Here is a 24,959-nt window from a genome sequence, read left to right as displayed (position 1 = left end):
ATGTCGTTTTATTTGTTTATTTTTGCTTTTGCTTTATTTTTGCCAATGGAGTTGAATCTTTGGAAAACATCTTCGAAGTCAATGAAAGTTCTATTGATTTTTCCTTGGTGTAGCTTATGGTTTTCTGCCATTAAAGAGTAATCTACTTCGAATCAACTCCAATTCCATTTAATTGATTAAGAAGTTTTATTTGGGGGCTACACCCTGCAGTGCTCAGGGCTTTCCTCGTGGCTCTGCTCTCAGGGTTTACTTGTAGTGTTCTGGAGACCACATGGGATGCCGGGGATCAAACCCAGGTTGACTGTATACAAAAGAAGTGCCATGCCCATTGTACTATCACTCTGGCCCCTCCAGCTCAATTTTAAGCATCTGTTCTTTCCTCCCAAGTCCTATAAAGTATGTCTGAAACATGCATTCATGTGAAATAAGGATTTCCTTGATAAGGTACTAGAAGATAAACTTTAGACAGGGAGACAAAGGCTTCATGTGTATAACAATATCTTTATGCCTCTCTAGTCTTCATTTCCGGATCTTTGTGTATATTTGGATTAGTGCAGTTAATGCACATCTGTTGTTTGTACTTGTTCAGCTTCTCTTCCTTTCTCGGTGAATAAAAAATTCCCATTCTTTGGCCTCTTCTAACTAAACTGGCGGAGGCAGAGCCCTCCTATCCAGGGCTCAGGTACAGGATCTGGTCTAGATAAAATGACTGATTTATAGATCCCTGACCACAGTGGTGGGTGGGTCTTGGGATGATCATGTGACCTATGTCAGCCCAATGAGCTTTAGCTTCGAGATTTTAGCTGCGATGATTGGACAGCAGCTTGACTCAGCATGGAGTTGGACTTCTGAGAAGTAAGGTAAGGAAGGAAAAGGAGATAAGGTTCTGGTATCCATCACCATACCTCAGTCAGCTGCACCAAAAGTCCCTCCCCCCAAACTTGCAGCTGTGTGTGCAAATAAACTGTCTCATGCTAAAGCCAATTTGAGTTGGGTCACGGTAACTTATAATCTGGAGTTTCCAGTGATGGGGTGCGGCTGTGTGTGTGAGTGCACTGGGGACTGAGGAGTGGGGGCTGTTGAGAGTGGTCTGTACTCAGGTGTGTGTGTGTGTGTGAGAGAGAGAGGGGGGGAGAGAGAGAGAGAGAGAGGTGGGAAGGGATTGGGGAGTGGGATGGAAGGAGAGGGAGAGGGAGAGAGGGAGGAAGGGAAGAAAAAGAGGAAGGGAGAGAGGGAAGGATGGGGAGAAGGAGGGATTAAAGTGGAGGGAAAGGGAGGGAAAGGAGAGGGATGAGGAGAGAGAAGGAGGAAGAAAAGGTGGAGAGAAGGGTACTTGCCTTGACTGGGCTAACCTGGATTTAATCCCCAGAACCCCATATCAGGAGTATGACCTGGGCACAACTAGGTGTGACTTCCTTCAAAAAAAAAGAAGGAAGGGGGGAGGGAGAGAGGGAGAGAAGGGGAGGGAGGGGAGGAGAGGAAAAGAGACAGGGAGGGTGAGGTTGTGAGCACAGAACAGGATGGGGCCAGGTGTTTGTTTGTTCTGGCCCAGCACCTGTTTCCCAGTCATCGACCCAGGGAGAACCCAGCAGGTGCTCAGAAAACATCTGCCCCTCACCACGAGCCTTTGCCTTTTGAGGAAAACCCCATTTATTTTCCCTGAGTTTGAAGCCACATTCCTTAGACTCTTCAAGCGAATGTCTAGACTCACCAGACTTGGGTAGCATCACTTCGTAGGAGGAGGGGCAGCAGTCATAAGTGGAGCATATGCCCTGCACTCGGGTGACCCAGGTTTGAGCCTCGGCAGCCGGGGTGTCCCCTGAACACTGACTCTGGAGTTGTCCCAGAGCACTATTGGGTGTGGCCCAGAAACATAAAAATTGATAGTGAAATTAGAAGGACGAGAGCGGGTTTGGACTCGCATAAGGGGGAGGCAGAGACCCAGGCTGGTGGTAGTCGTGCTTCTGGAAGTATGGGGGTCTGGGGGGTGTTTGCCCATCCCCGCTCTCAGTCAGATTCCACCCAGGTCGGGTCATGGAGGGAGGGTGGGGGCCCAGCAGGGCAGGGCTGGCCTTGGGGCAGCCCTCTCTGGAGGAGCCTCTCACCTTGTTCCTGCCTCCCCATAAGTCATGATTGCTTTTATGGTGGGTGGTTCGCCTCAGGCTGGGCCCACATCCGGCTATTTATGGGGCCCTTAATCTTTCCCAGGAACGAGGCTTTCATTGGTTGCTCCCCTCTGCCTCTTACTTCCCCTCTGCGCTTTCCTTTACCAGAACAAATTCATCCTCTAAGTCCAAGATTTTCTTTATCCCTCCTCGGCCCACTTTATTTAAACACCATGGTTTACAAAGATTTGTTACATTCAATAGTCGAACCCCGATTCCACCACCACTGTCACCTTCCCTCTACCATTGTCTGCACTTCCCCAACCACCCCTCAAGCCTGCCTCTGTAGTAGACCCACGATAGTTTATTTTATATTGCTTGTTAATAGTAAATGGGCTGGAGCGACAGCACAGTGGTTAGGGCGTTTGCCTTGCATGCGGCAGACCTGGGTGTGATTCTTCTGCCCCTCTCGGAGAGCCCGACAAGCTACCGAGAGTATCTCGCCCGCACGGCAAAGCCTGGCAAGCTCCCCGTGACGTATTCGATATGCCAAACACAGTCACAACAAGCCTCACAATGGAGATGTCACTGGTGCCCGCTCGAGCAAATCGATGAACAGCGGGAGGACAGTGCCACAGTGCTACTAGTAAATGACTAACAGAATGACCAAAAAAATATTTCCATAAAAGAAAATTTGTGAAAACTATCTCACCATGGGGACATGAAGTCCTTTTTTGAGGCTTTCCTAAGCTGTTGTTGCAAGTTAAGCCTTCTGTGTTCATGTTTTTGTTAGTCGAGATTGATTGCCTTCTGCGTTACATCCCATCCAATCTGATGCGATGTAAGTATTGTAGATTTTGGAGATGTCCGGAAAATACAGAATATTTAGTTGAGCAGTCCCGTTGGAAGCATGGTGACAGCTTTGGGGTGTGGGAGCAGCTGCTGGGGTTTCATTTGGGCAGGCACTGGCCCTCCCCACTCTGAGGTCACCCCAGATCACCTGCTCAGCTGGAAGCAGGTGTCTGAGAAATTTTTGTGATCTCTTTTGAAATTTGTTGATAGGTCTCTGGAACAAGCTGGTAGATGACTTTACGTGGCAGAGGTGATGGGCCGTGGAAGTAGATTCTGGGGCTTCTGAAAGTATGGGGGGCTGGGGGGGGGTGTTTGCCCATCCCCGCTCTCAGAGGACCTGGAAGTTCCAGCTTTTCTGCCAGGATGCCTGCTTCATTAGATGGGCCAAGGGTGGACCAGGACACGGGCATGTGTTGGCCCAACTGCCCTCGAAGCTTCCTGGGGGGTTGGGCATAACTTCTGCCTGGCTGTACTATGGATTCCAGCCCACCCCACCAAGTGGCCATTCCAACTAGGCCGAGGTAGATGAGGGTTAAGGGAAAGACTGAGAATGGCCTCAAGCATGGCCTGTGCCTGGAAGAGGCTGGCTCCAGCTACCAGGAGGACACCTCAGCCCCCACCCATGCAAGGCTGCTCAGAGCTTGCCCCCAGACAAGGAAGGGCCACTGAAGGGGTATCAGCTCAAGGGACACTTGTTGTCGCCTGGAACTGGCCTGGGTGCCAGGACTCGTGTCAGGATTGGGCTAACCTGGGGCTCTGATGAGGAATAGCAGGTATCCGTCATTTAGAGGGTATTATCTCAACCCTCAAGATAAGCAGGTACCTGGGGGATCAGACTGCCAAGGACTCCTCTTTATCAGTGCAGATTGCTCGGCAACACTGTGGCAGGGTGCTGGGCTCCCAGTGAGACCTGATTCCTAGCAACATCCGAGCCCCTTCCTGCCCTGCCTGCCTCCTGCCTCCTAACTGCTTTCCTGGTTCTCACCTCATATTGGTGAGTGAGCCATGGGACCGGGGGTACAGGACAGAACCACACAGCCAGCCCCATGGGCATGTTCCGTAACCTCGTCAGGCAAAAGTGGACATAGGCACCCACCTACAGGGTTCTCATGAAGAGCAATGAATGACTATTTGTAAGGAGTTGTTGGTACCATGTAAGTGTTTCTATCATTGTTGTTTTGTTTTTAAACCCAGTGTTGAGGGGACCATAAGGGTTCTTGGGGATTCAAACCTGGGTCAGCCATGTGCAAGGCAAGTACCTGCTATATTATCTCTCTGTCCTGGAAGTGTCATTATTACAGTGTTAGAATAAGTAGGGGTCTGTTTTGGGGCCACCCCTAGGGATGCTCAGGGGTTACTCCTGGCTCTGCACTCAGGAATCTCTCCTGGCAGTGCTCAAGGGATCATAGGGGATGCTGGGGATCGAACCCAGGTTGGCCGCATGCAAGGCAAAACCCTGCCCATTATACTGTCTCTTTAGACCCTGTATTTTCATTTTAATTTTTCCCCAACAAGTAGCACACACTTTGCTCCAGCTGAAGGAAACTCTACCTGCCCCTCCATGGCATGGAAGGAACATGTGTGACTCCTCAGCGGGGCTAGACCAGTGCTCGAGAAGAAAGGAGCATGGCAGTGCCGAGTGAAGGGGGAAAGAACAGGGAGAGCAGGACTGGGCCCGGACCCTGCTGCTTCCTGGACCCTCTGGTTGCCCGGCAGGAAATCCAGCAGAGCAGCTGCGTTCCAGGCTGGGGCCAGGGGACTGTCAGCACTGGGCCCAGCTGCTTCTAGTTCTTCCTCTCTTGCATGCTGGGTCTGGTTCCCCGATCACTGTCACTGTCACTGTCCTCCCGTTGTTCATCGATTTGCTCGAGCGGACCCAGTAACGTCTCCATTGGAGACTTTGTTGTTACTGTGTTTGGCATATCGAGTACGTCACGGGGAGCTTGCCAGGCTTTGCAGTGCAGGCGAGATACCCTCGGTAGCTTGCAGGGCTCTCCAAGAGGGGTGGAGGAATCGAACTTGGGCTGGCCATGTTGGCCGCTTGCGAGGCAAATGCCCTACCCGCTGTGCTATCTCTCCAGCCCCCGATCATCTCTCTCTTTTTTTTTTTTTTTACTTTTTGGGTCACACCCTGCAATGCACAGGGGTTCCTCCTGGAGCTGCACTCAGGAATCACCCCTGGCAGTGCTCAGGGGACCATATGGGATGCTGGGAATCGAACCTGGGTTGGCTGCGTGCAAGGCAAATGCCCTACCACTGTGCTATTGCTCCGATCATCTCTTTAGAACTTTAAAAAAAATTGTATTGGGGCTGGAGCGATAGCACAGCGGATAGGGTGTTTGCCTTGCACACAGCCAACATGGACAACACAGGTTCGATTCCCAGCACCCCATATGGTCCCCTGAGCACCGCCAGGAGCAATTCCTGAATGCATGAGCCAGGAGTAACCCCTGAGCACCGCCGGGTGTGACCCAAAAAGAAAAAAAATTGTATTGAAGAGCCGTGATTTACAAAGTTACTGATAGTTGCATTTTAGGCACACAATAATTAACACCATTCCCTCCACCACCATCAGCCTCCCTACACCAGTGTTCCCTGATTCCCTCCCCATCCCGATCACCACCCCGTCCCCGCCTGTCAACTTGACAGGCCCATCACAAAGTTTGTGGGGGTGCCGCTTAGATGTCATGTTTTCGGTTTTGTTGAGGCTGTGTTTTGGACCCCTCAGTCATATCGCTGATATAACTAAAGCCCCGATGCCTGTTCACCCATTACTTCTCTTCCTCATCCTCCCCACCTTGATTTCTTTCCTTCTCTGTCCATCTCCTCTCTACGAACGTTTTCTTTTGCTGCAGTGGAGTTGTGGGAGGTGGGAGGGTGCTGGACCAGCTCCCGGGTGAATGGGTTTGAAGCAAGAATACCATAAGGAGGGGATGGAGCGATAGCACAGCGAGTAGGGCGTTTGCCTTGCATGCAACTGACGTAGGTTCGAGTCCCAGCATCCCTTAGGGTCCCCGAGCACTGCCAGGAGTAATTCCTGAGTGTATGAACCAGGAGTAACTCCTGTGCATCGCTGAGTGTGACCCAAAAAGAGAAAAACAAAAGAATGCCATAAGGATTGAGAAAACAGACAAAAGAGAGAAAAGTATGGGGTCAGGTGCTCACAGTCTCATGAGCGGAGAGCTCCATTCTCCATCACATTCCATATTCATTGTCTTCAACCCAAATCATCAGGAGAACAAAGGAACACTTACAGACATTTGCTTACCTACGCTATTGTTTTGGGTTTGTTTTGGGTCACACTCAGAGGTGCTCAGGTTCTGCACTCAGAAATTACTCCACTCAGGAGTTACTCCTGGTGGTGCTCAGGAGACCACAAGGGATGCTGAGGATTGAACCTGAGTCTGCTGCATACAAGGCAAATGCCCTACCGAGCCCTACCAGCTATGCTATCTCTCAGGCCCCTGTATCTCTGCTCATTTCTTTTTTCTTTTTTGGGTCACACCCGGCGATGCACAGGGGTTACTCCTGGCTCTGCACTCAGAAATCATTCCTGGCGGTGCGGGGGACCATATGGATGCTGGGAATTGAACTTGGGTTGGCCGCGTGCAAGGCCCTACCCACTGTGCTATCGCACTAGCCCCTATCTCTGCTCATTTAACCAGACTGTTGTTTTTTAAATTTTTATTAGTGAAACACCATGAGGTACAGCTGTAGACTTACAAATTTTTGTGCTTGGGTTTCGATTATACAATGATCAAATACCCATCCCTCCACCAGTGCCCATTCTCCACCACCACTGATCCCAGTATCCCTCCCACCCCCATTCCCCCCATCCCACCCTACCTCTGGGGCAGGGCGTTCCCTTTTGTTATCTCTCTCCTTTTGAGTGAACCAGACTAAGTTTTTAAAGGAACTATCTGTCTTATTTCTAAAAGACCTTAAAGGGTCTTATTCTCTACTTGCCTGGCACATTTGGGATGTGGCTGCAAGGTAAGTGCCTTACCCACTGGACGATCACTCCGGCCCCTCCTGGGTGCATTTTGACAAATACTTTGCATTCTATTACCTAATCTATTTTACTTAGGGGCCTTGACTGTCCTTGGTGGATGGATTCTGACAGGAGGGGGTGCTTACATGATTCTTTAGAGCTCTTCCCATCTCCCCAAAGTCTTCTCCAATGAAATCTTCATTTTCCTACACTCAGATCCCAGCTTGGAATTTGTTGCATGAGCAGGACCTGATCTGGTCTGCTCACCTCTGCCTGCACCCTGGCCGGGGTGGGGGTGGGGAGGTCTCAGGCCCCAGGGAGTGGCCACTCTCTGTTCCCCACTGAAGAGCAGCTGTGGGGTCCTCTTCGAGCAGGGACTCTGAAAGTCTGGCCCCTTTCCTGCAGGGAGAGAAGAGCATGTGTCTAGAGGTCTTTGGTAGAGGGACCAGAGGGGACATCAGGTGGCCCAGAGGAAACTTCAAAGCTGCAGAGCGACTGGTGTGATGGAAAGAAAGGACAAATCACCTCCCTCCCACCCTTCTAAGTTCTTGTTTGCGACACATACGAAAAGACAGATTAGCAGGAGAAAGCACTGTAGCACTGTCCTTCTGTTGTTCATCGATTTGCTCGAGCGGGCCCAGTAATGTCTCCATTGTAGTTACTGTGTTTGGCATATTGAATACATCATGGGGAGCTTGCCAGGCTTTGCCGTGCAGGTGAGATACTCTCGGTAGCTTGCTGGGCTCTCTGAGAGGGGCGGAGGAATCAATCCTGGCTCGGTCGCATGCAAAGCAAATGCCCTACTCACTGTGCTATCACTCCAGCCCAGCAGGAGAAAAAACAAACAAAAATTTAATCATGTGTGTACCTCCAGCACATGCAAGATAGGCTTCCCACAATGGCGATCACCTTAAATCCAGGCCTTCTTCAGTTAAAGACAAGGAAAAAAGTAGAATGCTGGGCCCAGGAGGAAGGAAGAAAATTTGCAGAAAGCTGGAAAGGGCAGATGTTTGGGAATTTGTGTTTGTTGAGCCTCATGGATACAGGGGGATGCAGAGAGGATTAGAAGTATGGACTGTGAGGTTCCCGGGTTCGTGTTCTGCACAGGAACCTCATCATTTCTCTTCCCATGCAGGAGAGACCACCCCCCCCCCTCCATGCCCAGGTGGAGTTTCTCAAGTGCACACCATAGTAAATGTTGCTCACCAAATGGCATCGTCTCAATTTTCAGAGCTTTTCCTGATCTGCCATTTCTTTCTTTCACTTTTGCACCACCCTGGGGTGTTCAAGGAAACGCTTCTTGTGATGCTCAAGGGACATCATCCTTACATCAGTGGCCTATGTGGAGTAGCAAACTCAACTCTGTTCGATGTGCATGTTCTGGATAGACTATTAGGAGGACGCATGCCAAGGCCTGAGCGGAGCAGATCCCTTCCACTTGACTTGCTGGGTCAACCAGGGGGCACCTCATTTGGGGTCAGGGGGTGTGAAGATGAGGAGGGGGAGGGCTCCCATCTCTTTTCTCTATGCTATGGCCCTTTGCTGCTTTCCTCCCCACACTTGTTCTAATCACTTTCAATCACATCTCTTACAAAATCAGACTTTCAGGGATGGGGCACCCTGAATGGGGCAGTGCCCATGCTTTGCATGTGGCTAACCTGGGTTCGATCCCCAGCATCCCGAATGGTGCCCTGTGCACCATCAGGAGTAATTCCTGAGCACAGAGCCAGGAGTAACCCCCGAGCATCTCCAGGTGTGGCAACAAAACGACAACAACAACAACAACACCAAAATCACAAATAGACAAACTAATAGCAAAGTTTCAGGGACCAGAAAGATAGTACAGTGGGTAGGATCCTTGCTTTGCATGTGGCCAACCTGGGTTCAATGCTTCCCTCTCAATAAGGGTTCTCTGAGATCTTCTAGAAGTGATCCCCTAGTCCAAAGTAAGAAGTAAACCCTGAGTACAAGCTGGGTGTGCCCCCCGTCCCCAAATAAAATCAATGGTCCTTCTAGCTCTGAGTGCAGAGCCAGGAGTAACCCCTGATCACCCCCAGGTATGGACCAAAAAGCAAACAAAAATCAAAATTTCAATCTAGGGAGAATTTATTTGTAGGACTCTAATCTTCTGTGGGTAAAGGTGGTCGCGGGACATGCATCAGAGGCCTCAGAGTGGAGAGGATTTGGAAGCCCTAATCCAACCCCCTACCTAGGAACTGGGGTGCAGCACCCCTACTTCCATGAACCAGGCCCTGAATTCAATGCCCAGACTCCCCAATGAGTATGTACATGAGAATGAAAAAGGAACCGTCAACCAAACTCGGAGCTGACCTGGAAATCCTACAGGTCCCCGGACAGCTGGTGGGTGTCGTTTTCTGTGCCCAGGGCCGGGAACTGTAGCTTCTTAGCAGCCGTTCATTGCCCGCAGCCATTAGTCATCCTGGGAGAGTCACCACAGGTACTGAGCTTTCACCGAGCATGACCTGAGGCGCACAGCACAAAAGCCCCATCAAATCAGCTCCATTATTCATGGTGTGACTTTCTCCCCTTTGTCCACACCACCTGTGGCTTCCCGGCTTCAACTGTTCCTGCAGCTTTGATGCTCAGCTCAGCTCTTTCTAGGCCAACAATAAGATTTTAAACCACCCCAATTTTCAAGCGATTTCAGCCTTTTAGAGGCAAGGCCCCAGTGACAAACCTGGAGCCAACGACCTCTTTCCTTTTGGCATCAGAACAAAATCTACCCTTCTAGCTAGCTCCCAAGTCGGGAGTTGGCCCTGAAGGTTCCCACTGGATGCTTGGGGGGTAATTTATGCTTTTAGGATACGTGTGTGTGTGTGTGTGTGTGTGTGTTTTAATGGCTTTATTGAGCTGTAATTCACATACCATACAGTTCAACTGTCTGACATGTCCAGTTAAATGGTTTTCAGCACTTGCTCAGATGGTGCAACCTTCACCACAGTAGAATGTAGAAAGTTCTTTCTGCTCCCCTAAGGACCCCATGGTCTTTGGTCATCACCTCCCTTTCCTCTGGCCTGGGGACCAGGGATCTGGCTCCTGACTCTGGGTTTGCCTGCTCTGGGCATGTCCTGTGTCCGGGGTGCCATCATGCTGTGGGGTTTGGGAGCTAGGGCCCGCAGGCCAAGTGTTGCCCAAGGTCCCTCCTTCTCTGTGGCTCGGTCCTGTGTTTTGTTCCTTCCAGTGGGACTCACAGGGTGCTTATTCCTTCATTGCTTGGTCATCTTTGGGGGCTTCTATTTTGGCTCCCCTGAAAAGCCCTGCTGGGAATGTGGGGGTTTCTGTCCACAGGACCAATCCCTGAGAGCTTGTTCAGAACATCTGCTCCCAGGACAGCACGGAGGGGTCCTTCGGCTCCCCTCTCTGCCCACCTCAGGCCTGGCCTGGACTCGGCTGCCTCTACAGGACTCTGGATGGCCTGGTCATTCTGAGGCATGGGGTTCTTCCTACCCCCAATTCTAAGAACCACAGTTTGGGGGCAAAAGTCCTCTAATCCACTTCCCCTGAATGAAGTGGGTGCTGGGATTGCGGCTGAGGAGCTGGTTGTAGTAGCTGCCCAGGGCAGTCTTGTCTTCAGTCACTCTTAGCTCTAATCCTGGGGTGCATTTCCTTCTCCCCTCTCACCCTGGACTCCCAGTCAGGGGCCCTCCAGCCACCAGCTTTGGCCTCCTTTCTCAGCTGACGCTGGGTTTGGGATAGCAGGAAGAGGGAGAAGGAAGGGGAACACCCTCCCCCTCTCCAGGACCAGGGTTGTTTGGGGCTGTCCCAGCAAAGAGGGGCTCCCCCACGTGAGCTCGGACCAGCTATGTGAGCTCTGGGCCAGCACCATAATGTGAAAAGCACGCAGGGTCTTTTGCAGCCTGATTTGTCCTTCTCTGAAACAAAACGTCCTCTCGGAATCAGGGAAGGAGGGAGGTGTAGGTGTGAGAACGCGCTCAGATGGCTGGAGGCCTGGAGTGCGGTGTGCTCAAACTGCTAGTTGGGTCTCTCCTGTTCTGCTCTGTCCAGGTGCAAACAGTGCGGGCCCGGGAGGGAGAAGCAGGAGCGGGTGTCCTCCCCCAGGGCTGCTGGACTCGTCTGACCAGCCCTTCCCCCCCTCCTTCCGCCTCCCTGCCCCTGGTTGGCGCCAGCCCAGACCTCCTCCCTTTGGTTGGAAGAAGTCTGTCCGCCTAGCTGGGTGAGGTGTCTGTTGGGGTGTGTATGGGGGGTGGGGAGGTGGCCCATATTCAAACCACTCAGGAAAATTGAGCATTGTTTAAAGGTGCAGGGCGGGGGGGGGGGGGGGGCTCGTGCAAACAGGTACTAACTGGATTTGCCTGGGCTGGCTGGAGTCGGGAGGGTGGAGGGAAGAGAGGGGAGGGAGAAAGGGATGTGGTCACTGTGTCCTCTCTGAACTGGTCTCTCTGGAAGGGACTTCAAAACCTGTCCTTTCTTGATTGCTTGCATGCGAGCCTGAGTGTGCGTGTGTGTGCGCGCGAGTGTGTGCATGCGTGTGTGTGCATGAGTGCACAAGTGTGTGCATGTGAGGGTGTGTGAGGGTAGGTGCATATGCATGAGCAAGTATGAATCTCTGTGTGTGTTGTACGTGTGTGTGTGTGTGTGTGTGTGTGAGAGAGAGAGAGAGAGAGAGAGGAGCTTGTCTGAATTCATGTCTGTGCTCCAGGGAAGGGACTTCTGGTGCGCCTGCTTTCCTTGGAGACGGATGGAGTGGAGGATGTGTGTGTGCCTCTGGGAGATGTGGACGTGGGCATCTGAGTCAGCACCTTCCCTGGGTTGGGGGGTGCTGTGTGCTGCCTCACCCTACCTGCCCCCAGGGGGTTCTGAATAACCTGGGACTCCCCACAGAGAATCCTTAATTGCAGCTGGAATCTTTGCCTCCAGGACCCAAACCTCCTGCCTCTGCCCACAGTCGCAGGCCTGGCCGGGCCCCACCCAGGCGGGGCCTGCCTCCCTCAGCAACTCGGTCTCCACCCTCCACAGGTGCTCTGCCCGCCGGGCCCCAACTGCTTTCCTGACTCACCCCAGTAACGGGTTCAGGGAGACAGGTGCAGCCTCCCTCTCCCTGGGGAGGGACAGGGAACTCAGTGGCCCCGACTTCCCCTCACCCACTGATCCTGAGCATCCCCCCACCAACTCCCCGCCATGCGTGAGATCAGTGAGGAGGAGGCCAGCCCAGACGTGCCTCTGAGGCTCCCTGCACCCTCTTTCAGCCCTGCTCTATTCCCCGAGGGCGTGAGGGCCCCCCACACGTCCCACGGGGTGAGAGGGGCGTGAGTCTGGGCCAGGCATTGCGCGGTGCAGGGCCCCGGGAGCCCAGAGCTGAGCAGAGGCCCGTGGGGTGTTCAGTGCCTTACCCCAGCCCCCCACTGGCCCTGTGAGGGTGCTGAGGACACAGTGGGAATCTAGGGGAGCCCAGGCCAACGGTGCCCTCGGGGCTCCCGGACTCTCAATCCAGCTCCCACCTGGGCAGCCCTTCCAATAGCCCGGAGGGGAGCGGAGAACTCAGGGTGGTACCTGGGGGTGGGCGGTGGTCCATGGGGAACCAACCTGTCTGCTCTGCCTCCCCGGCCTTGAGGAAAGTTCGTGCAAGAAGGGACTATGTCCCGGGGCTCGGGCTGCTGTGTGTGTGTGTGTGTGTGTGGTGGTGGAATGATTCTCTGGGTAACAGGGAGTGGGCGCAGGCCTAGGTGGCCTCCTCCAGGCTGGGCCCCGGCTTTGGGAGGTGCCAGACCCGGTTCCCCTCCCGGCAGCTCTCTGCTGCCCCCACCTGAGCTCTGCAACCGGCCTGGCCGCAGGTGTTGGGTTCCGCCCAGCCCCTGGCCCAGCCACTCAGGTACCAGGCCAGTCCCCCTCCCGGAGGGCTGGGCTCTCTTTTATAAAGGGCCCGGCTGGGGAGCTGCCCCCCATCTGGAGAGAGCCGCTGGAGCCGTCTAGAATTTCTGTGCCACCTGCCTCTGGCTTGCTCCCACCCCAGCCTCCACCATGTCCATGAGGGTGACCCAGAAGTCCTACAAGATCTCCACGTCGTCGGGGCCCCGGAGTTTCAGCAGCCACTCGTACTCCAGCGGGCCCGCCGTGCGGGTCAGCTCCTCCAACCTGACCCGGATGGGCACCGGCGGCGGCCGGTCAAGCTTCAACAGCAGCATGAGCCTCGCGGGGGGCTACGGGGGCGCGGGCAGCATCGGGGGCATCACAGCTGTCACGGTGAACCAGAGCCTGCTCAGCCCCCTGAAGGTGGAGGTGGACCCCAGCATGCAGGCCGTGCGCATCCAGGAGAAGGAGCAGATCAAGACCCTCAACGACAAGTTCGCCTCCTTCATCGACAAGGTGAGCGCGCGCGCCCCGCCCGCCCTGGAAACCCCCTCGCGACGCGACGGTGGCGGCGACGCACTGCGCTGCACCCCGGGGCCCCCTCTCCCACCCCGACCCTCACCCCAGCCCCCAGCCCCGACGTCGGCTCCGACCTCTCCCGTGCAGGTTCAGCCTGCGGATAGCGGCGACTTCTTCTTGTGCCCCCCCAGCAAGGGTGCCCAAAGGCACCGGGGGGCTTCTCTGGGGTGCGCGCGCGCGCGCTCTTCGAGGGGGCTTTGCTGAGATTGCGGGCAGGGAGTGGGGGCCGGAGTCGAACGGGCACTATTGATCGAGGCCTTGGGCGCTGCACGTCCTGGCGTGGACACCACCGTGACTCACGCTGGGCCCGTGCGCGGGGCCGGCCCCGCTTTCCTGGGGGGCGCGCGCGCCTGCACGTCGGAGCGCTCGGGACCCGGGGCGGGGGCGTGTGGGTGCGGTGGGAGGGGCGCGCCGGAGGTCCCCTCCGGGATCCAAAGTCTGCGGGGCGTTGGCCACCCCGCCCGGGGTCCCTGTCGCCCAGAGCCCAGACTTTATTGCGGCTGCAGATAAGGCGCGCGTCCGCCCTCGCCCTCCCGCTCCCCGCTCGGCCCCTGCCCGGGGTCACTCCTGCTTCCCCGGCCCCACCCGGGCCGGGCGTCGGGCGCGTCCCCGGGTCGCGGGGTGTTGCAGCCCGGGGGGTTTGGGGCCGTTGGGGCCCCGGATTGGCCCCTCCCTGCTGACTGGCTCCGGGGAGGCATTGTGGGAACGGAGGGAGGGAAGTCCCGGGCCAGAGGTGCGCCCTCAGGAACCGGAGTCCCGGGCACCTGGTCCTTGGCGCTGGGTGCCCGGGCGCCGCGCCACCGCGGGCCGTGGCTCCACGCAGCCCCCGACTTGATGTCCAGGAGGGGTTTGGGCAGCTTGAGGTCCTCAGGAGCCGCCCTTTCCTGCCCCCCAAGTGCGGATGCAGCTGCCGCGAGGGAAGCCGTCCAGGAAAGCTCCATGAGATCGTTGCTACATTTAAAAATCATTTTACGTCGGAAACCTTTGGGAATAGACTCCGATGAGAGGGACTCTCTGAAGGGCCCTCACATCCACCCCCCAGTTGGAACAAGCTTACAATTTGGGGCCGATGAAAGGTGAAGAAAAATGTATTCCTTCCTCTTGCAACACATTTATTATTATTATTATTTTTATATTTATTGAATCACTGTGGGAAAAGTCACAAAGCTTTCAGGTTTAAGTCTCGGCCATGCAATCATCAAACACCTTTCCCTTCACCAGTACTTATTTTTCACCACCAAGAACCCCAATAAACCCCCTCCCAACCCTCCCGATGCCTGTGAGGCAGATGAATTCTAGTTCATGCTCCATCTGCTTCGGTTAGATTCACTGTTTCGACAAAAGATGTACCATCATTATTTAGAGTTTACATCCCCAAATCAGACCTGCTGAAAAGGCATTGTGAAATAATTTGTTTTCTACAGCTGGTTACAAGATACAACACATTTATTATTTCCTTTAAATTTTTTTTCTGACATGTCAGAGCTAAAATCTGGATTCTGGGAGTCCTGGAATCAGGGTCTTTTATCTGGATTCAGGGGGGTGGGGGTGTTCCTGGTGGGTGGGGTCTCTTGGGGGAGGAGGGGACCTTAGGTTTGCAGAGCCAGCTAGCACTTTTGTGTCTCCTACACCCTAATGGCCTCCCTGTGAGCAGAACTGCAGTTCCCCAAGGTCCTGCGTTGGCCGAAAACCAGAACCACGGAGCGGAGCCGCTGCCTGTGGCCTTGCAGCTTTGATCAGTAACTGCCCCCAGTTACAACCTTCCTCCTGACCGGTGCTCTGGGGAGCTCAAGGGTCCCTGCGATGTCTATGAGTTTCTAGAGTCGCTCAAATAATAATGATGATGAAACTGTTATTTGATTGAAGTCTACGTTCCCCCAACCCCAATCTTATTGAAGTCTTAATCAAGGCATCTTTTGGAGAAGGGAGACTGGAGAGATGGTACATCGAGTAGAGTTCTGGATTTGCATGCAGAAGAACACCCCATATGGTCCCCTGAGCCCTGCCAGGAGTGATCCCTGAACAGAGCCAGGCATAATTAAGCCCTGGGCCCCTGTCGGCTGTGGCTCCAAATCCAAAACTAAATTAAAAAAAAAAACTGTTTATTTTTGGGGGTGAAGGTGAGGGTTGGAGCTTGGAGGCTCCCAAGCAGTGTTCAGGCACCCTGGGGTAGGCAGGGCCCTCCTGGGGACAGCCAGGATGGGCAGCCAATGAGAGGGCTGGAGGATGTGGTGCAGCTTGGGCCTGTGGCCTCTGGGCAGTGCTGGGGCCTCCCAGCTGTAGGCTCTTTGGATAGTGCTTAGAGGGGGGTGGGGGTGGTGCTTGCCAGGGAATCAGGAATGGAATCAGGTGTATGCTTTGAAGTGCCCTAATCCCCCTGAGCTATCTCTCCTGCCCCCTTTTTGTTTGTCCTCACCCTCTGCCCCTCCCCCTTCCCCCCACCAAACACAGTCAACTGTGCCTGGGGCTAGTCTAGGCTCCCCACTCTCCTGGGAGTTTCTCAAAGGCTCCTCTTAAACATTAGTCCCTTGAGCTATCTCGACCCCAACCCTGGCCATTTTTGATGGCCTGTGGTATGCAATGTAAGTCACTGAAACTCACTTGGTCAGCAGACGTGACTTTCTCATCACTCTCCTAGATAGCTCCACCCCAACCCCCCACCCCCTGCCCCTAGCTGCCTGCCTGCTCACCGCCTGGTCTCTCTCAGGCCATACATAGGCTTCCCCCAACGGTTCGCCAGGTTTCAGAAAACCCCAGCTGTGGATTGACCCCGGTAGAGCCCGGCAAGCTCCCGAGAGTATCTCGCCCTCATGGCAAAGCCTGGCAAGCTCCCCGTGACGTATTTGATATGCCAAGCACAGTAGCAAGTCTCACAATGTTGCTGGGCCCGCTCGAGTAAATCGATGAGCAGCGGAAGGACAGCGACAATGACAGTGTGGTGTCTGGGCTCCCTCCTGCCTCTGTGCTTGGGGCTCACTCCTGGTCACGGTCGGAGGAGAGAACCCACGCAGAGTACCTGCTCAGCTCATGCACTGGTCCCTCCCGCCTGTGACGTGGATCTCTCTTGCTTCCTCCTTCCCCTGGTAGGTTAGGACTCTGGAGCAGCAAAACAAGATTCTGGAGACCAAATGGAGCCTCCTGCAGCAGCAGAAGACGTCACGCAGCAACATGGACAACATGTTTGAGACCTACATCAACAACCTCCGGCGGCAGCTGGAGGGCCTGGCCCAGGAGAAGATGAAGCTGGAAGTGGAGCTTGGCAACATGCAGGGGCTGGTGGAGGACTTCAAGAACAAGTGAGCCTTGCTCCCGCCTTCCTTGCTGAAGTCGTCCTCTCATGCCACTGGCCCCCCATCCCACCCCCGCACCCCATGGCCCTCTGCCAGTTGGGCAAGGCAGCCCTCAATCCACAGAGAGGTCACAGAAGAGCAGGGGTTCCGAGGAGAGTAGAGGTTCATGCTCAGTGTCCTGGTATCACTGTGAACAGCATCTTCCCATTTTCTTTTTTTTCCTTTTAAATTTTTATTAGTGAGACACCATGAGGTACAGTTGTAGACTTACGGATTTTTGTGCTTGGTTTCAATTGTACAATGATCAAACACCCATCCCTCCACCAGTGCCCATTTCCCAGCACCACGGATCCCAGTATCCCTCCCGCCCCCCTTCCCCCCCATCCCACCCTGCCTCTGTGGCAGGGCATTCCCTTTCGTTCTCTCTCTCCTTTTGACATTTTCCCATTTTCAACCTCAGAACTGCCCGGATCTGGGCAACGCATTCTATGCTCATGCCAGGTACTCAGTGGTCTCTGGAATATACACTTTCGGCCCTGCCTGGTCTGCATTCATTCTTCCCGTCTGATATCCAGCACACCCTAGAAAGTTCTGTCCAGTTCTCATGGAGTTCCTGTTGCCCCACCCCCCACATGCCCAGCCCAGTGTGTGTTCCGAGTTCTCCACTCTATACCCCCCACCCTCGGAAATGCCAGGGGTCGGAGGGCAGCTTGAGGGGGCAGAAGGCCCAGCCCAGCCCTCTCCTACGTTGCCTCTCTATGAACTGAAAATTCAAGATGTTCTGGCGTCCCTTCTAGTCCTAGGGAAGTTGTACCTTTGCCTTCATTCCCTGACTCTGTGACTTTTCTTCTCCAGGTATGAGGATGAGATCAATAAGCGCACAGAGATGGAGAATGAATTTGTTCTCATCAAGAAGGTAAGGGAGAGCCCCCCACACCCACTGCAGCTGGGGCTTAGAGATGCGATGAAGGCTTTCTGGTTTATGTCCCTAAACGTTACTGGGACAGCATTTGGCTCTCTCCTGGAGAAACAGCCATAGAAGGCTTCCTGGGGGAAAGTGAGGAGGAAGAGGAGGAGAAGGGGGAGGAGAAGAAGGAGAGGGAGGAGGAGGAGGAGGAAAAGGAGGAGGAGATGGGGACAGGGCAGAGCACTGTAGGCTGTAATATCTGGCTTGAGGGTGCGGGTGCAATGGTCTGAGGTGGGTTTCAAGGTGGGGGAGGCTGTGAGTGAGAAGTTCCAAGTCTAAGCGTTTGCGTGGGCTTAGGGCTGGCTTGGGGTTGGTTGTGGGCCTCAGCTCTGGCTTCCCTCTCGCACCCCAGGATGTGGATGAAGCTTACATGAACAAGGTGGAGCTGGAGTCCCGCCTGGAAGGGCTGACCGATGAGATCAACTTCTACAGGCAGCTGTATGAAGAGGTGCGTGTTGGGAGCGTGGGGAGACTGACCCCCCCCCCAGTCTACCCGAGGCTCCTCCCAGCCCTGGACTCCCGAAGACGAGGCCCCCAGGGCCTCCTTGCAGCCTCCCTGTGGTGAGGTCCTGTCATGTTCCTTGCGATGAGCTCCCGGGCTCAGAGAACCCGATTAGGCCCTGGTGGTGTCGGGCACAGTGCTGTCCCGGCCATACTCTGTTCCCTGACAGCCTCTGCGGGCATCTTTGGCGCCTGCTGGCTGGGCTCAGGACTGATCGCTGAGAGCATGGGAGGGCTCGTCCCCGGGAGCCCCGTCCCAGCCCGGGTCCTCTCTGTCCCTGCCTCCTTCCAGTGGCTTCCTTCCTCGTCCCAGTGCTGGGAGCCCTGTCCTTGTCCGCTTCTGAGCCTGAAGCCACCTCTCCCCAGCCCTGACCGCCACCTGTGCCTGTTGCCCCACTGGTCTCCTAAGGAAGGCCCTTCCTGTGGTGGGGGGTGGGGGAGAACAGGCCTTACCCCATCTCTCCCTGCACAGGAGATCCGTGAGCTGCAGTCCCAGATCTCGGACACAGCTGTGGTCCTGTCCATGGACAACAGCCGCACCCTGGACCTGGACGGCATCATCGCCGACGTCAAGGCCCAGTATGAGGCCATCGCCAACCAAAGCCGGGCCGAGGCGGAGAGCATGTATCAGATCAAGGTGAGGCGACGCGTCCGTGGGAAACTGCTTGGTCTGGGGGGGATGAAGGATGTCCAGCCTCCTGTGGACTGGCCCTATCGTGTGGGTGTTGGGGATCGGTGTGCATGGGGGGGCGCCGTCCCTGGGACCCCCCACTCTCCCTGTCTCACTCCTGGACTCCTGCCGCAGTACACGGAGCTGCAGAAGCTGGCCGGGAAGCACGGGGAAGACCTCCGCCGCACGAAGACGGAGATTTCTGAGACCAACCGCAACATCAGTAGGATCCAGGCGGAGATCGAGGGCTACAAAGGCCAGGTAGGGGCCGCACAGGGCGGGCGGGAGAGACTCCAGGGACGGGGAGGAGATAAGGCAGGAAGGAGTGAGCCCAAGGGAGTGGGCCATTGGGGGGCACTTGGCAGGAGCAGGTGTGTTCTGACCTCTTGACTGCTCCTCAGGGTTGCGGGGTGGGCACAGAGGTTCCTGGGAACGTGGTGGGGGGTCAGAGGGCAGGAAGATTAGGCTCCTGGCGGCCTCCCTTCCTGCCCAGCTTCCTTTTATTGGGCTTGGATGTCATGTAAGAGTGGGTCCTGCAACTTTAAATCCCAAGGGATGCCTGGGCCCCTGAGTCCGAGAGGTAGGGGTGAGGGCCCCAGGTGAGGGCGATGGGGAGAGATTCCCGGCCTCACCCGGGAGCCACGTGGGGCATGGAGCTGTCAAGGAGGGCACAAGGCATCGGGCTCTGCTCACCCTGCCTACCTACCTTCCTCTCCCCGTCCAGAAAGCGACCCTGGAGGCGGCCATCAAAGAGGCAAAGGAGCGCGGCGAGCTGGCCCTTAAGGACGCCAGGAACAAGCAGGCCGAGCTGGAGGCCGCCCTGCAGAGGGCCAAGCAGGACATGGCACGCCAGTTGCGCGAGTACCAGGAGCTCATGAACGTGAAGCTGGCCCTGGACATCGAGATCGCCACCTACCGCAAGCTGCTGGAGGGCGAGGAGAGCCGGTGGGTCCAGGGAGCCCCCGCTGTCCACACTGAGCCGGGGACCCTTCACCCTGCAGGACACAGGCTGTCTCAGCGGACCCGGGGGAGGGTGGGGCCGGAGTTCTGTTGTCCGGGGCGGGGTTGGTCCTGACGTCCTCTGTCCTCCAGGCTGGAGTCCGGTATGCAGAACATGAGCATCCACACCAAGATCTCCAGTGGCTACTCCGGTGAGTGTCCACCCTGGTCCAGGCTCTTGTTCCTCTTCCCTTCCCTCCTGCACTGAGGGTACCGGGCCCCCGTGAAATGTCTGGTCCTGGGTCCCTCGGCCCACAGCAAAGTTCTGTCCCCGCCCCTCCGTGTGAGGGTGGGCTTCTGCGCTCACGCGACTGCCTTGTCCCTGGCCAGGTGGGATGGCTTTGAACTACGGTGGTCTCACGAGCCCCGGGGTCAGCAGCCTGAACTCCAGCTTCAGCTCCATCGGGGGCTCTGGGAGTGTGAGCCAAGTCACCTCCACCAGAGCCGTGGTGGTGAAGAAGATCGAGACCCGGGACGGCAAGCTGGTGTCCGAGTCATCCGATGTCCTGCCCAAGTGAATGGCTACTGCGGTCCCTCCCCGCATCTCTGGGCGCCCGAGTGGTTCAGGGGCGACTCGAGGTCCGAGACCGACCTGAGGCTCAGCTCCTCAGATGCTCCGGGGCAGATCTCCCCTGGGTGCCCCCTCTCCCACATTCCCCTCCCCCAAGTAAAGGCTAACGAAAGTGTCTTTTCCAAAATAAATCTTGGCTGGTTCTGCCACCCCACCTGGCTGCGTGCTTCCCTTGGCTGATGGGTGGGAGAGGGACGGGCAGGAGGTTTCTCGAGGGGCCAGAAGGATTGGGGTTCTGGAAAGAGGGGTGGTCACGGGGAGTTAGGCCACTTCCTGGCTGTCCCCAGAGACCAGTTCCTTCGCTTGTCCACTTGTCTCCCACCAGCGGGAGGCAGAAGAGCTTCAGGTGCTATTGGGGCCGGGGGTTCTTAGCTCCTTCCCCGTGGACGTTGCAGGAAGTTGGCAAGGGGGTGGCTTATGGGTAAGGTCAGCTATGTCCGAGAGATGGCCATGGCCACCTTACTGGAAAGAGGCGAATATGGGCTTTGAACCAGCCTGTCCCCAGACCCATCCCCCACTGGGCATGGGGGTGCCTGGAGGTGTCTGTTCCCCACCTCGTTCCTTCCCTTCAACAAGCCCTGGTCTCCCACCCCAGAGGAGCCCCACGTCCGTTCTCAGTGGCTGGGGCTACCACACCCCGATTTTTGGAAATTCAGGCCTCTACAGAACCTGGCGATGGTGAGTGGGCTCCCTCTGTGCCCCTTGTGGCCACACCCACCCTGCTTCTGAGCTGTGCTGTTGGCAGGGCAGGGGCACCGTGTGTCCAGGCACTACCGAGCCTGTCAATGAGCTTCGCCTGTCTTTATGGAAACCAACTCTGAAGCACAGGGCAAGAGCTAAGGCTTAGGGCACAGCCCACAGAGACCACTGCCAAGTGCCAGGTCCCAAGCACCCGATGCAGTGAGCGGCCCTTACTTTGCATTCTGAGCTCGGAACCTTCAGCAGTCAGGATGCCAGAGCATCAGATGTGGGCACTGTGGGAGGAGCTCCCAGCCCCTGAGCTCCCAGGAGCGCTGTCCCCTGCTCCCTAGGAACCCCCACAAAGGGCTGCTTCCTGTCCACCAGTGCTCCCTCCCACTGCCCCCCCACCCCCCACCTCCCGGCCAATCCCTGTGTTATGGGCTCTGACACATTAAAAACTTTTTTTTTTTTTGCTTTTTGGGTCACACACCCGGCGATGCCCAGGGGTTACTCCTGGCTTTGCACTCAGGGATCACCCCTGGCGGTGCTCAGGGGACCATATAGGACGCTGGGAATCGAACCCAGGTCGGCCGCATGCAAGGCAAACACCCTACCCGCTGTGCTATTGCTCCAGCCCACAAACTTCATTTTTTGATGAAACGTGAAAGTATCGTTATCTAGGCTGTGGGGCTATTTGGCAACAGCTCTCAGGAAGAAATTAAATTGCATGTGTGTGTGTGTAGATGACAGACAATAGGCAGATCGGGCGATAGTTGCCAATGTCATGGATGTCTCCCTTCTTGAACAGTAGTATGGTCCTGCTGGTTTTCCACTGGGACGGAACCTTGCATTCAGACAGGTAGCGAGTGAAGAGCCGAGCCAGTGTATTGATGAGTACTGACGGCAGGTTCTTCAGGTGTTCAGGTCTGACCTTGTCTGGGCCGGGTGCTGTTCGTTTCTTTACTGAGGAAATGGCGTGTCGGATTTCGGAAGGGAGAACGTTGGGAGCGACATATCCATCCTGTGGAATTTGGTATGTCGGCAAGTGGACATGGCTATCGAAGAGATTTGAGTAGAAGTCATGGATAATCTTCTCCATTGCCGTTCTGGAGGATGTGATGGATCCATCAGGACGTCGGAGGGCAGTCATCTTGGTCTTCTAGTTGGCGAAGGACAGGCGGGCCTTACGAATACTTTTCCTGGCTTCTGCCGCATCTACCAGTACTTCTGCTCTTCTCTCTTTGAGGTCTTCCTTGATCGCATCTCTGCACTGTTTTGCGAGCTCGGACGTTAGCTTGCGGTTGCCTGAGGCATACGCCAAACCACGCTGGCGAATTAGCTCAAGAGTTTTTGAAGATAGGCGATTTTTTTGTGGCTATCTCTCTCTTGGCGTTCCTCGCACATTCATGGAGGTGCTGAACCAGTCGATCGTATTTCTCGTCAATGTTGTCAACAATGGCATCTTCCCATGTTGCTGCAATAGTACCAAAGAGTTCCCAGTTGGTGGTCATTCTGGGAGTTCTCTTTTTGAACTTTGCAGCCCTTTCTCCCCGCTCTGTGAAGTAGAATTTTGCATGAAGGAGACGGTGGTCCGATCCCATTCGAAATTTTGGGACAACAGCGACATCGGTCAGGCAAAGTTGTTTGGTCTACAAGTTGTTCACTCGAGTCATCCTAAATAGGATTGGCAGAACACTAGATGAAGGACAACCATGCGAGCAAGCCAGGTTCCGCAAAGGATTCAGCACCATCGACCATATCCACACGATAACCAAGCTCATTGAGGTTTCTCGGGAGTTCAAGATGCCGCTCTGTTTAACGTTCATTGATTTAAAGAAGGCCTTTGATTCTGTTGAGACGGAAGCGGTCATTGAAGCCCTAGCCAATCAGGGCATTCAAGCCCAATACATCAGGATCCTCCGTGAGCTGTATTGCGGATTCACTACGAGGATCTCACCATTCTACAAAGAAGTGATTGTTGATGTCAAGAGAGGGGTGTGGCAGGGTGATACCATTTCACCAAAACTCTTCAGTGCCACCCTCGAGAACATCATGCGATGACTGGAATGGGAAGGAATGGGAGTGAAGATAGATGGTCGGCAACTACACCACCTCCGCTTTGCTGATGACATTGTTTTAATAACACCAAACATCAGCCAAGCGGCACAAATGCTGGCCGACTTTGACCGTGAGTGTGGAAAGGTAGGACTACAGCTGAATCTCACGAAGACAATGTTTATGAGAAACAGCCTTGTTCCTGACGCCCCATTCGCTCTCAATGGAGCCACCATATCCGAATGCAACAGCTATGTGTACCTAGGTCGAGAGGTCAACATGACAAATGACCTGGCACCCGAGCTGCGCAGGAGGAAGAGAGCGGCTTGGAACGCCTTCAAGAACGTCGAAGAAATAGCTAAGAGGACGAAGAACCTCCGGCTCCGGGCACATCTCTTTGATTCCACTGTTCTTCCTGCATTAACATATGCCTCAGAGACCTGCGCCCTACGCAAACAGGATGAGAACGCTATTCAGGTCTCCCAAAGAAGAATTGAAAGAGCTATGCTTGGAATATCACGTTTCACTCAAATGAGAGAACGAATCCGGAGTTCTGACATCCGTCGACGATCAAGAATCAGGGACGCAGTCTCATTTGCCGAGGTGTCGAAAATCAGATGGGCTGGTCACGTAATGAGATTTAAGGACGACCGCTGGACTAGAGCTGTTACCGACTGGATTCCACGGGATGTCAAAAGACCGCGTGGCCGCCCACCTACCAGATGGTCAGACTTCTTCATCAAGATCATGAACGATCGGTTTGAGGCCCTTCATGTTCCCGGAGCGAACAGATGCCATTGGGCTACACTAGCACGCGACAGGGACAAATGGAGACATTACTGGCACCCGCTCGAGCAAATCGACGACTAACGGGAAGTTAAGTGATTAAGTGTGTGTGTGTGTGTGTGTGTGTGTGTGTGTGTGTAGGGGTGGGTGGGGTAGGGTGACCGTTTGGGTCATTCCTGGCTGTGCTCAGGGCTTGCTCCTGGCTCTGTGCTCAGGGTTCACTCTTGGTGATGCTTGGGGGACTCTGTGTGGTTCTGGTGGTTGATTCCTGGCTGACCTGTGTAAGGCAAGCACCTTGCCCACTATACAAAAAATATTTTTGCGTGGGTCTTCCAGCAGAATTCTGGGGACTCAGGGGTCCTTCCCGGCGATGCTTGGCAGGGCTATGCTGTCCTGGTCTTTAACATGCTCGGGTCCAGATCTCCAGGCTCTCACGGAGTCGGGAGTGAGCAGTCTCCTCCCATCTCCCTGTGCTTCTGGAAGCCTGGCAGTCATGCCAGTGAAGTACCTCTGACTCCATAGAAGCCCATTAATGGCCATGATCCAGATTCAGAAAGAAATCTCTTGGAAGAGAGCAACATGAGAGTAACGTGCTGCCGAGATGCCTCTGGACCTCGAAGTCACCATCCAGTTAAAAAAAATTAAATTAACCTCAGCTGTATTATGTGTTTAAAATTTTAGAATTCCTGGAGCAACATCTCATACTCCACACCACTGATGTACCAAGATAAGGGCTTAATGGCTCCAGGGCAAAGGACAACAGTCTTCATGGACTTCCTCTAAGGAAGTAAAGTAAAGTAAAAGTAAAGGCCCTCCCGTTGACCATCGATTTGCTCGAGCGGGCCCAGTAACGTCTCCATTGGAGACTTTGTTGTTACTGTGTCTGGCATATCGAATACATCACAGGGAGCTTGCCAGGCTCTGCCGTGCAGGCCAGATACTCTCGGTAGCTTGCCGGGCTCTCCGAGAGGGGCGGAGGAATCGAACTCGGGTCGGCCATGTTGGCTATGTGCAAGGCAAACGCCCTACTGCTGTGCTATTGCTCCAGCCCATATATATATAATATATATATATATAAATTAC

At 54.9% G+C, this 24,959-nt stretch overlaps 2 protein-coding genes across 2 annotated transcripts in view; one reads left to right on the top strand and one right to left on the bottom strand.

The window, feature by feature from the left end:
* TNS2 (tensin 2) overlaps nt 1-24,959 on the bottom strand; it is a 280,320-nt gene that overhangs the window by 176,155 nt on the left and 79,206 nt on the right. The window lies entirely within an intron of this gene.
* KRT8 (keratin 8) lies at nt 12,883-20,508 on the top strand. Its single transcript, XM_056120259.1, has 9 exons — nt 12,883-13,293; nt 16,444-16,652; nt 17,502-17,562; nt 17,966-18,061; nt 18,587-18,751; nt 18,920-19,045; nt 19,509-19,729; nt 19,877-19,935; nt 20,114-20,508. The coding sequence occupies exons 1-9, from the start codon at nt 12,949-12,951 to the stop codon at nt 20,299-20,301; spliced, it is 1,470 nt and encodes a 489-aa protein (XP_055976234.1). The 5' UTR covers nt 12,883-12,948; the 3' UTR covers nt 20,302-20,508.

The sequence above is a fragment of the Sorex fumeus genome, unplaced genomic scaffold (genome assembly GCF_029834395.1).
Source record: "Sorex fumeus unplaced genomic scaffold, SorFum_2.1 ptg000042l, whole genome shotgun sequence".
Lineage (NCBI taxonomy): Eukaryota > Metazoa > Chordata > Mammalia > Eulipotyphla > Soricidae > Sorex > Sorex fumeus.
The sequence above is the reverse complement of the archived record's forward strand: the minus strand, read 5'-3'. Positions and strand labels throughout refer to the sequence as shown.